Source organism: Gouania willdenowi, chromosome 11, assembly GCF_900634775.1.
Source record: "Gouania willdenowi chromosome 11, fGouWil2.1, whole genome shotgun sequence".
Classification (NCBI taxonomy): domain Eukaryota; kingdom Metazoa; phylum Chordata; class Actinopteri; order Blenniiformes; family Gobiesocidae; genus Gouania; species Gouania willdenowi.
Window position 1 is genome coordinate 4,886,242 of NC_041054.1, and position 13,121 is coordinate 4,899,362.

At 40.5% G+C, this 13,121-nt stretch overlaps 1 protein-coding gene across 3 annotated transcripts; it reads left to right on the plus strand.

The window, feature by feature from the left end:
- Positions 1–829: 829 nt before the first annotated feature.
- On the plus strand, positions 830–11,023 carry prdm1b (PR domain containing 1b, with ZNF domain). Of its 3 annotated transcripts, XM_028462013.1 has the most exons (7): positions 830–1,109; positions 1,415–1,726; positions 4,216–4,335; positions 5,756–5,996; positions 7,986–8,899; positions 9,001–9,129; positions 9,541–11,023. In XM_028462013.1, exons 2-7 carry the CDS (start codon positions 1,556–1,558, stop codon positions 10,105–10,107), a joined length of 2,142 nt encoding a protein of 713 aa, XP_028317814.1. In that variant the 5' UTR covers positions 830–1,109; positions 1,415–1,555; the 3' UTR covers positions 10,108–11,023. The 3 variants fall into 3 exon arrangements, with proteins under 3 accessions (XP_028317814.1, XP_028317815.1, XP_028317816.1); XM_028462014.1 differs by lacking the exon at positions 830–1,109 and having other exon boundaries at positions 1,364–1,726; XM_028462015.1 differs by lacking the exons at positions 830–1,109; positions 1,415–1,726; positions 4,216–4,335 and adding an exon at positions 5,475–5,573.
- The last annotated feature ends 2,098 nt before the right edge of the window (positions 11,024–13,121 follow it).

Genomic DNA, 13,121 nt, shown 5'->3' on the forward strand with positions numbered 1-13,121 from the left:
GAAATATTTAATAACTGTGATATTGCATAACTTGTCACATTTTAAGCTCAATTTTAAATATCAATATAACATTTTACAGATGATTGCCCACCTGACTCTGCTTTTATGAAATACGTGATAGATTAAAAGCATTCCACTTAGGAAAACGTGTCACACCTAAATAGAAAAAATAAATCTTTTCACCCTCCATATGTTGATTGAACTGCTCTCGCTTGCCCTAGTTATGTAAACGCAGAGCACTGGGTGATACCACCAAAACCCTTATGTCAGACGGACTAAATCGTGCCTGTCTGAAAGTAAAGGTAACACACTCCTGACAGGTGACTTAGTCGCCTTCCTGTTTTAGCTACATGACCTGCCCTACATCTGTATTCGTGCATGAGCGAAAGACACCTTACATGGATTGTGTTTGCGTGAGTAGACAGAGGCATGATTACTTGTTTACTTTCATACTGGCCGAGAAGAACTGATAATCTGTGAGAAATAGATGCCACGAAAAGTTTAAAATCACACGTCTAGATTGGTTGGTGAGTTTGATTATGTGTGCCGCAGGAGTCCAGGGGTCTGATTCAGATGTTCTCCGGTCAGATGTAGGTCAAGGAGATACAGTGGCAGCAGATTGCTCATTAAGTGCCAAACCAAGCAAAAGTCTACATGTGTGTGTTGTTCTGTGGCACCAGGCCAGCCATCTGGTCCTCCTTTATTCATTCATTAAGACGTCTTCTTTGTGTGCGGTGTGGACGCGTGTGTGTGTGCGTGTGTATCTGTACGCACTCATCACAACAGCCACTTGCTTTCCAAGTGTACAACGTCACTGATGTTGTTGTCCAAATCCCAACAGTTGTGTGTCAGATGGCTCTGGTCACATGACCGCAGCGGCTTGCGATTGGTCAGGACGGTAAGCTTAAAGGGCTTGGCGCAATCTTGGTTCACAAGTTTCTGGTGTGAATGACAGAGTGGCCACAACAAGAGCGGATACCTGAAGGATCTAATTGGAAGGAATTTTTGAAAACCGAGGGCATCAAAAGAGAAGAAGGCTGATAGAACGACAAACAGAGGATGACATAACCAAAGAAATGAGGATCCACCAGCTAAATGAATGTCTAAAAGTAAGTTGAGTTTACGTTTGATTTGGTTGTTTTATAAATCTTTGCTTGAACCCATTATAGTTAAAAATAAAAAATTGGAATACCTAGTAAAATTTGGAGAAAAGAAAATCTGAGCTATTGACTGATTGCAGATTTCTGTCAAATTACCAAATACTTGTTTGGGTAAATGTCACTAGCACAACAATATAGAGAGAGACTGATTCACTTCTATACTATTTTACTTTTGTTTTTCTTTGCTTTTTTTAGATTGTTACCTGAAAAATGTTCAAATCAACTCATATCCCTTATTTAACTCTTTCTTCCAGAACTTGAGCTTTAACCACCATACCTAAGACAAGGGACCAACCCCAACCCAACCAAAGTATTGTAATACCAAAGTATCAGAAACCAAAAAGGAACAAACCAAACCGACAGCCCTAACAGCTAGTCCTGTGAAACAATCAAAAATGAAGCTGGAAAATACAACTGGAGATATGAACCGATGGAGAGAGGTGGATTTCGCCCTCAACTGCACCTACATCGTGCCAGACCAAGTCTCCGACCCCAGCTTCAGCTTGCCAAAAGCAATGACTTCCATCCCACGCAACCTCACATTTGAATATAGCGGAGACAATGAGGTGAGATGCTCATTTATTCAGGTTGGTTGCCCATAGAATTACAGATGAGTTTACCCCACCCAACTTTTTGAACATCACATTAAATACTAAACCATTTGAAGGGTAACCCTAACCCAACAGAACGGAATGCTGAAAATTCAACAAACTCGTTGTAACTTAATCATTACATATAATGTACTGTCATGCCCTCTGTATTACTTGGAACAAAAGATCTGATGACTAATGAGTCTTACACACGTGTTTAGTGTGGGTGTGTGCAAATGGCCACCAGCAGCTTGAAGTCAAGGGCCTTGCTTACATCTTGCGACCTCCCGGTTTGCATACTATTTTGAAAAATTGCCTCAGCCATTTATGCCGTCATCATGTAAAAATAGGACAATGCTTTTAATCTTTGTCACCACACAGAGTGGGTCAAAGTGCACAGAATGCCATGTTTACCTTCTTTATACAATCACACCTCCACTCTCACCCAGGTGAGTCAGAGCAAATACGCAACACAGTCAGCTGACTGGATCTTCCTAACTGTTGGAAAATCAGTCAGTTGCCTGGGCATGTTTCTACTTTACCACATTGCAAGGGTTTGAGAGGAAGTTTTTTTCTGTTGCATTTAAGAGGAAGTTTTTTTTATCTGTAAAGTAGCAGACATCAATGCCACAATTTGACTCTTCAGTGTTTTAGGGCTTGTGGTTGATTTTACTGTCTCTTTCCCTTTTCTTTTCTCGTGTTTCTTCTCTCATTCTCATGCTTGAAGGTTTTTTTCAGTCCCTCTGCAGCACATGCAAGAAAATTATTTTAATTTCACATTTCAAGCCATCTACCTGTTGATTGGCCACCTCATCTCTCACTCTTACATGAGGCTGCCAAACTTGATGTAGCATTCTGCCTGTGGTGCCATTTGTAGTTCTTTACAGCTATAAGTTTATAGACTATATAAGGAGATACATTATATACCAACAACTTATTCATCAGATTGAATGTAACCAAAGACTACTGCAAAAATACTCACAACTGTCTCCAACAATTAAATGAGCCTCACAACACGTGTCCATTAGGGTGCATTTGGTCCCTGTCGTAGGTTCATCTAGACCTTATTATGGCTATATCTTCACAATTTTGAGGAAAGCGTGCCCCCCAAACCCAAAGTAGTGCGAATGGGGCACGTGGCAGATGGGGTGTTTGGAAGGCGTGCTGCTAAGGAGGGAGAGATGCTTTTGAGGGGAAAGATGGGGATACTCTAGCTGGGGAGTGGTGGGTGCGTGTGGGGAGGTGCGTGATTTAGGTTAAAGCCAGATGATTAACTTTCGTTGAGGACAGGCAGCATGCCAGGCACCCGGCCAGGCATCAGGCTTCACTCTGGCAGGCGTTCAAGCTATTTTAAGCCAGTGGAGACAAAACAAGGGGTTGGGAGGAAGCTGAAGAAAAGGAGGGCTTTTACAAGAATAATGGCGTGGGTCTAGCTAAGAATGGCCCTCCCCCTTAGCCCCCTCCCCTTTCCTGAAAACCTGGCTAAACTGGGCAGTTGAGCTTTAGCGGTGGTCCTGCAGCCACAGCAATTCGTTAGTCACGCAACATCAACGAAGCACAATATCCCTGTCATAGTGGTTTATCTCATCAGCACAGCTACTTGCGGACATGTGAGCATATACCACTGCTCCCCCCCAGTGACCTGTTGTTTCTCTAATCGTATGATCATGTATTATTTGAATATGATGACACTGTCAAGTCTTTTGGGGTTGTCTTGTTGTCTTCTTCGAGTTTTATCTATATATAAAAAAGGGGGTTGAGAGCTAGTTGGGTATTTAGGGGTGAAGACAATGCTCATTAGCATGCTGATGGTTGTGTGTGGTGCATCTTGATGCCCACTTTTTATTAAGCGTTAATCATAAGTTGCACAGTTATAGCAAGTATTTTCTTTAAATAGAGCTTTGTTCTAATAGTTAATCTGTCAATTTAACGACTTTCTTTTTGTAAACTTTTTATTGTATTGTTCCCTTCATTAATGCAGGACTCACTTTGTAACCAAAACCTTGGTTCTCATAGTAACCTTTCTAAAGAATTATCAATCCACTGCAGGATGACAAAATCAGTGAGGTTTCTTCAGTGGCTTTCCTCCTTTCTTGTCTTGCATCTGCGCTCGTGTCTTTGCTCTCGTGTCGCCGCTGTTCACGAGGATAGGAGGTCAGAGATCAGTGGAGTAGGTCAGAGAGAGTGTAATTCTCTTCATTCGTTTAACTCATTAGTGTCTAATGTGGGGCACCTTCCAAGTGTTATAAATGGCTTCACAATCCGTCTGGGTTATCATGACGAAGCCACAACAGAAACATCTCGGGGTAAGAACAGATAAACATTGGTGTGTTTTTCTACTTTCTTTCTAACTACCACTAAAGGTTTCTATCACCTGGGGAAAGCAAAAATGGTTTTGTGCTGAGATTCTGAATAACACCGGAGTTTTTCTTGAAATCTTGAAATACATTTTAAATTTTTTTCAGGTGACGGGCGTGTTCAGCAAAGAATACATACCTCAGGGAACTCGCTTCGGCCCACTACAAGGAGACATCTACACCAAAGACAACGTTCCCAAACAGGCCAACAGAAAATACTTCTGGAGGGTACGGCAACAAACATACATATAACAGTGCATTGTACTTATTTGCAGTCAGACTTGTGGTGATTAGCTGTTAGCAATGAGCAAGTCTACGAAAACATTCTTCTTAACAATTATTTTAGAAACATATATCTTTCTATGCAAGGTGTTGCAGTCTCTATTAGAATGCTTAAGGCTAGCTTTAGTTTACAGTAAAACTTCCATGTATAGTGAAAGGAGACGTTTTTGCCAAGGACTCAGTTTTGGTCCCCTCATTGTGGTATGCTATACAACTGTCTGCCTTTTACCAAAAACGCTAATGGTGTAAGCAAGGAACAAAAGAAATGTGAGTAAAAATGATATCATTGTGAAAGAGACATAAGTTCTAACTGAGAATATGACCTCATTGGAATTCAATCAACTCTTAACAAGTTGGTTTCTTCACTTATTTTATACAAATCCTGTGTACATGTAAACAAAGAAACAGAAAACGCTTTGGGGTTTTTTAGGAAAAGCTTTTTGAGGAAGTTGGTCACACTGTTAGCATGCAAGAACACATCTTTACCAGCACTCTAGTCTTTGTGCAGCATGTCACACACACACCAGCACAATGAAGAGGAAGTGTCTTAAATATTAGCCGCCCCTTCTAAACATTGTTTCTCGTATTTTAGTCATCCCAAGGCAGTTTGTGTCATTCAGGATTTTTCCTTTTTATTGTTGCTGATTCCAAATCCCATCAGGAGTTTTCATTTCCACATATTTTCCTGTGGGCTTCCTTTCCTGTAAACCAGTCAGGGGTGTTGCTGTGGTATAATAGTGAAAGTGAAAAGTGACACATCGCAGGAGTTGTTGTGTCATGCAGCGCGTGACAGGTGATGAAGGCAGACGTGCCTGTGCGAGTGTGTGCTTTTGGCTGGCTGCCAGCACATATTGCATTTCCCTGTCACTCTTAACGTTGTTTGGCTTAACGCAAAATCTGCTTCCTTTTTACAAAAGAACACAAACCTACTGTATAATCCTTAAAATCCCTTTTACCTGAGCACTAACATGCTTTCTGACACATGTGGCAAGATTTGACCCCAGGAGGTGTGATATGGAGAAGGAAACAGAGAGAGAGAGTTAAAGGGGCAGTGATTAGTGGGCCACGCCTCCATCCTTTAACCTCAAAAACACACACAGAGGAGTGAAACAGGCAGAATGCACAGAGCAGGCTAAAGAAGTATAACATAGCAACAGAAGAAGTCTTGTTTGTACATGGCAGAGGTGAATATTATAATGTTTGTTATATGAAATATTTTCCTATAATTTTGGTATACATAATTATTACCTAAATTAGAAAACCATTTAAAATATTTTTATTATTTTGGTAAAAAAAAAAAAAAAAAGTAATCAATACTACACACATTGTCATTGTAACACCACCCCGTCTTTCTCTTCTCTTGCAGATATACAGTGGTGGACACCTTCAAAACTTCATCGATGGCTATGACGTCCAAAAGAGCAACTGGATGCGATATGTCAACCCGGCCCATTCCCTGGCTGAACAAAACCTGGTGGCGTGCCAGAACGGCCGGGACATTTACTTCTACACCATCCAACCCGTGGAGCCCAAACAGGAGCTGCTGGTGTGGTACAGCCAGGAGTTTGCCCAGAGGCTTTGCAGCCAGCAGGACGACATCAAGAAGAGTGAGTAGAGCAGGAACCACCAAGCTTCGGAATTATTGACTTGTTGTGCACGCAAATTCAAACAAATCTGTTCAATACTTCAGGTAACGATAGCAGGATCTTATTCAGCATGTAAGCTAGGGGGAGGGTTCAATTTTCCAGTATCACTTGTCACTGATGTAATACTGTTTATTTGACATACTGGTCGTCAGGGTCAATTACATTTTTCAGTTACAATTACGTTCTTAATTACCCATGTTAAATTACAATTCAAGTACGACCAGAATTTTTTCCAATTACAATTAAATGACAATATTTTTTTGTCCTCAAAGTCAATTACACATAGGTTGTCAAGTAATAACAAATAAAAGTTAACCTTCCCCTTGTGTTAGCTTTCTGTTAGCATCTCTTATGATAACGGTTCCTAAAACAGCTGTAAAATACAGTAAAAACAAATATCTATCATATAATTTCTTGTCTTTCTGTTGGTTACCTTTTTAGGCTTCCTAATCAATGAAAATATAGGTTTTAATATATTTGATGTGGGCGTCTGATACTTTTTTCTGTCAGTATAGTCCTCGATTTCAATTTTGTGCAAATGGAAAAATGTGGGAAAGCTTGATATGAAACATGTTTTAATAACTGCTAGCTACATATATGTAGAACTGTACATAGAACTGTAAAATGGTCCCCCAGTTTTGCGTTAAATTATAATTGACAATTTTTATAGAATTTCCATGGCAATCATTTAAACTTAATTACAATTTGATTACGATTACGACAGCAACAGATTTTTTTAAATTACAATTAAAATTAAGCCATAATTGTAATTAATTATCAATTACAATTATAATTTATCCCAACCCTGCTGGTCGTGTACTGTAATTGATTCAAATTAAATTGAATTAAATTGCACATCACAACTTGTGGCAACCTACGAAAGTTGTAAGATTTCATTTTTTTTTAAAACACCTTTTGGTTTAACCTAGAAAGCAGAAGGAAGTTAAGGACAAAAATAATATCTTGTTAAAATGAAATAAGTTGGCCCAATGACTCGTTAAATGACATTTTATAACAGTCGACCTGGTTAATAAAAGGATCTGCTCAGTGATCTGTTCAGAGTCCTTTAACAGGAAACGTAGTAAATACATCCTGACGTATATTGTTAGTTCGTAAAGGAAAAGTGTCAGGTCAAAGTTGATTTCTGTAAAACATGAAGTCACATCATGATAACCCCGAGTGCTGAGGGTAGGACATATGATTCACTCTAACTGGATACACCTGATGTGGCACGATTCATCTTTGTGACTAATGAGAAGTCACGTAGTTTTATAAAGGATCTTTGAAACATGCCCCCTCCCTTTATTGTGACTTAGAGGTTTGTTCATTGTTTGTTCTGGAAGGCCTGTTTTTCTGCATTGGATTATTAGGAGTGGATTTTCCCGAATTAGATGCCAAAATTTTGGAAAAGCAGTAAAGGCTAGAGGTGATTTCAAAGTGTAATGAAATTTATGGAGGAATCAAATCTTTAAGGGCATTTAATTAAAAAAAAAAAAAAAACAAAAAACTGTAAAATTGAATATTTTTGCATAAAGCAACTGGGATGAAACATATAAGGCAATGTTCCCATTTAGCTGAGAGAAAAGAAAACCAAAGGAAGCGATGTTTCATATGTTCTGTGGTGAGGTCAGCGCCGCAGCTTTATCTAGAAAACATGTCACAAGTGAAACTCATGTTCAGCATTTTGCTGAACAACCATTCATACATGACATGACACGTGGACTATCACACAGTTTACCATCAAGCTTTTCTCACACTACGGTGACTGACAACTGGAAATGTGTCATGTTAAAACTGAAAATACTGTTATCTATCATAGTTAGTTGCTTAAGTGCTGACCAAACAGAATATAAGAGTTAAATTGGCTTAGTTTTTGACATGATTCTGATGACTTGTCGTGTCTTTTCTGTAAATGATGATTATAATGCATTTCTTGGTTTATTTTCACAGAAACAATGAGTAATGAGGAAAGCCAAGAGTCAGAGTACATGAATCAGCATTTCCCACAACAGACGTGGCAAAAGAACAGACAAAAGGACGAAGTGAAAGAAGAAAGAGACGAAGACACTGAAGAGAAGATTGATGTGGAGTTATTGGAAAGGGACACCCCTCCGGACACGCCCAATGATCAGATCATGGACTTTAGCAAAAAAATGGAGAAGGAGCATGAGGATGCTGAGGGCAGGAGCATCATTCCTTCTCCCCAACCCGAGTCCAACTTGAATTTAAACCCATCTTTCTGCCCCGAAGACCATCCAGCACTAGCAGTTACTAACAGAAACCTCCCTCTGCACCTCCACGGTCTGTACGAGCACAGGGAGCGACTTGTCTCTTCGTACCCCCTTTACCCCGAGTCCCGCTCCCTCCAGCCCTCTTTCCAGTTTCTTCCTCATTATGGCCCACACTATCCCCGTCTGCTCCTCCCTTCGTACTCTCCCCCCTTTCCTGGGATGCTACCCTCAAGAGGATCTATCAGATACAGCAGCTACCTTGGCACAGACGGCCTGCCGTACCCCCCGATCGGCCCTCCTAATCTAGTCCCAGTGTCCCTCCCTTACACCCCGCCCTCACAGGGGGGTCTGAAAGAACTCACGCCAAATATCTCACCTCCGAGAGGCGCCCCTGCCACCCCAGAGCTGTCCCCAACCACCAAGTCCATCAGTCATCACCTGTCTCCAGAGCAGTCTCCCTCTGTCTGTGAGGAGGCAATGAACCTCAGCCTCGCCACTGCCAAAAGCAACTCAGCACCTCGCAACGGCCCCGGTCACAAGTCCCTGCCTTACCCCCTGAAGAAGCAGAACGGAAAGATCAAGTACGAATGTAACATCTGCTTAAAGACGTTCGGACAGCTCTCAAACTTGAAGGTAAAGACTCACTCATTTTAAGTTCTTTTTTAAAGTTTCGGTATTTCATTTGTTGCGCATCAAGTCAACACCGATTGACCCTCCTTTTCTTAAATTTCCAGGTTCACCTTCGCGTGCACAGCGGCGAGAGGCCTTTCCAGTGTAACCTATGCAAGAAAAGTTTTACTCAGCTGGCACACCTCCAGAAACATCACCTGGTACATACAGGGGAGAAACCGCATGAATGTCAGGTATGTCAAAAATAACCTCTGTGCACTATTCCTGTCCTTTCACGACCTTTGCATAAGCTTTACCGGTCTTACCGTGATGTCAAAGAAAAGAAAAGAAAACACAATGTTGGTGGATAGTATGTGGCATGTGTAATGTGATGTTTTCGTTTGTTTTTTTAAATGAAACGAAAAGTAACGTGATGTTAAAGTCACACTGAGCCAATGCACACCTTGTCAGCTAAGGACAGTATTATGCGTTTGTTTGTAAATGTGGTTCTGTGGGTATGAGTGGTTGAAATGGGACAAAGACCCAGTAATCCCTCTTGTTTAATGTACTACAAAGGCCTAAAGCGACAATCTATCATGACACACTCACTCCTGTGAGCATTTGTCATAAAAACGAGTCCAACCCCTCATTTTCTTGTTTTCCAGGTGTGTCATAAACGCTTCAGCAGCACCAGCAACTTGAAAACACATCTACGATTGCACTCTGGGGAAAAGCCCTACCAGTGCAAACTGTGCAACACAAAATTCACCCAGTACATCCACCTCAAACTGCACCGCCGCCTCCACAGCAGCCGCGACCGCCCCTACCACTGCCAGCTGTGCTCCCAGGCCTTCTTCCACCGCTTCTCGCTCTACATCCACCAGCGCTGCTGCTGCGCGGCTACGTCCAACGCCCCCGTCAACCCCCGCATGAAAGAGATGGTGGAGCAGTTTGACGCCAGCCAGGAAGCTGACACGCTCACGGAATTGGCGTCGCCACCTCTGGTGGGGGAAGCCGTGGAGCATTGGCTGACGCGTACCCTGGAGGGCGAGGGAAAGGAAGACCAGAAAGAGGCCACCATGCTTCTGAAGGCTCTCATCGCAGCTATCAATTCGCCAGGAACCCATTCGCCTACACCTGCCACTCACCACAGCCCGTCCCTCACCTTCCAGAAAAGAGCCAGCGTCGTTCATCTGCACACAGGATCAACTGTGAAAGCAGAGGGACAGTAAAACTAAAGAAAGACTGTCAAATAAAGTTCCCTCTCTGCTCTCCGAGAGCCTGACAGGGAAACAGAAACTTTTGTAATCCAGTGAGCTCATCACCAAATAAAAAAAGGACATTCCAAAGACTGGGGGGCGAGGTTCAGTGATTGTACTTCATCCCAAAAACTGGTTTAAAGAATAACAGCGGGGAGATTTTAACTGTGAAATATTTGAAACTGTTTTCACTCAGGTAGACAACGGTTTGAACTTTGTGCTTTAACTTATTATTCTTGATTTTTATTTCTATTTTTTATGAGTCATCTTTATTTATTTAGGTGTATCTCAGTATGTTCTCGTCGTAGATTCTGTTAATGTCTAGACTTATCTGAAGAGAATTGATCTCTTTCACAACTGGACTCAGGAGAAATGTTGTGGTATGAACTGTGAATGAAAGTTCTTGCACTACTGCGTATACTCTGTATTTGAAAAACCACCTTTAAATATTTTATTTATTTATCAACAGAAAGGGAATTTAGTGATGTCTTATAATTGTACGGGATAAGGTACAATTTGCCAAATGTAACGAAAACTATTTGACATCATTGGGCCCAACAGCTCGTTCCCATCTACTGCATTAATACTGGATTCAGTTGTTTTTCTGTCTTTAAAGGCTTTATTGAAAAGGAGCTTCAACCAAATTCAGACATTGATACCTCGTCGACAAAATAGAGAAAAGAACAAAGCCTGATACCATCATCCTCTCCAACTTCTGAGTCATTATTTGTGTTTGCTTTATATGTGTTAGTTGTTTTTACACTTTGTACATTCTGCGTAGGTTTTATTTTTGCAAACAGGTGAAGAGATGTCGAGAGATTATATGTGAAAGAATATTTTGATGATACTTTTCTATTGACATGATGTAGCACATTAAAGATATTGTTTCTATACATGCATCGCTCTCTGTGTTTCTGTTGCCCCACATACATTACTATATATACTATAATATTTACATATGGTAAATACATCTAAGATGGACTCATCAACCATATTGTGTTGGTCATCAGTCCATCATAGTAGGACAAACAGGGGCCAAATACGGACCAGTTTAAAGTGGACCACAGATTTTTAACATTTTTGTTCCCTAATTTTCCACACAGAATTGTAATATCCATACAATATCCAAGCAATAAAAGACAGATAACAGTCCCTGCAGGATCCTTACTTCTAAAATTCTCAAATTTTCTGACCATTTTTTTTTTTTTTAATTTGAGGGAATTTTGTGTAATTGTTTGTGATTTGTGACTAAAAGTGTCTTTAGTCGCGATAAAAGCGGAAGAAAAGTTGCGAGCCCCTGCAAATGTTTTGGCGTTTTATTTGAACGGACTGAGATATCTACAACTGAATTATTTGGTCATTTACACAGTGATTTCTGTTTTTTTTCCTGCTGCTTTTACGTTCTCCTGCCCTTTAGGCCAAAATGGATGGCCTAAAGGGCAGGATTTTTCATCCGGGTCATGACATTCCAGGAAAAGTTATTGAATTTGAAAAAACAATTATCTTGTCTTGAAAAATCATGGAATAATTTAACTGTGTTGGAATAGTTTTGGAAATATAGCTTATTTTATTTCAATGTTCAAAAACAAACCTTCGCTATTACTATGGAATGTTAAGCAAGTCCCTTAACCATAAAACCTTGTGTTGTACATCGCTTTCATGTGTCTGCAAATTGAAATTGCAATCTTATACTCTTATAATTAGTTATTGTTTAATGTTACATTCAATAGATGATGCATCATTATTTAAAAAATATTGCAAAATGGGTGTCCAAAGCAAATGCAAAAAGCAAATAAGTGATGGACACAACTTGGATTCTCTGTGCCACATTTTTGCTACTAACCATGGCCCACTGTCAGACCTTTGTTACACTAGTACACTGGCCCACACTAATGGTCTTGAATCGAGCTTAGCAGTTCAAAACTAAATGATGGAAATTTGGTCAAATATTTATAAAAGTTTTGAAAAAAAATTGTGAAAAAAGTGTGGGAACCCCGGTCAAAGGTTGCCGTTCAACGAGGAAAGAGAACATCATCATCCGCAAACAGCAAGAGACGAAATCTTGCAATTCTGTCCCTCGTTGCATAACCCATCATACTGCTCACACTGCTTCACACCATTTGCACTGATGTCCATCCAATATATCATTACATGCGACCAGTACACTACAAAATCTCGTGTGTAGTGGTCAATGGTTCGCTGCTCAACTAGTCTAGGACACTCTGATGGACTATCATTCTATCCTATTCTGTTTGTGCTTTCTGTTCACTAACCCAACCAGTGGAAGCGGATGGCTGCCACCTCTGAACCTGGTTCCGCTGGAGTTTTTTCTCCCCACTGTCGCTGAATGCTTGTTCATGTGAATCTTGTTGGGTTCTTTCTTTCTTACTATGGACTCTATATTTTGTTAAGCACACGGAGATGACTTTGTTGTAGTTTGCACTATATAAATAAAGTTGAATTGATTCCGAACTCAGACTCGACCACCCGGCTGCACTAAGACATTCTCTCAGCAGAAGTCATAAACAAAACGATTTTGTCTTACAACAATAATACTATTGACTCCATGGGTAAACCTAGAAACAGTTTTTTGATTTATCTAATTCAGCAACTTTCCTCTCCCATGTTGGCTATATCAAACACATCTTAGAAACAATTGGGACTTTTGTAATGCATTAAATATACTATTGTGTGCAGCGATTGTAGTAGTTTCAGATTAATCAGTTAATTCGTCACTGCTGTGGCTGTTTAAGAGGAGATAAAAGGAGAGGAAGTACAGAAGCAATATTATTGTCATTGAGTGAACGCAAAAAGTGATTCTTTTGTTTTTCTCCTGCCAACTTTTACTTTGTGTGTAAACACGTTCCTCCTACCATTTCCTTGAGATTACACAATACTTGATTACAACTCTGCATTGTAAATGTGACACAGCTTCTTCCAGGTAACCACATCAAACAGTTTTGAACGTGTTCCAACCGAAGGCTATG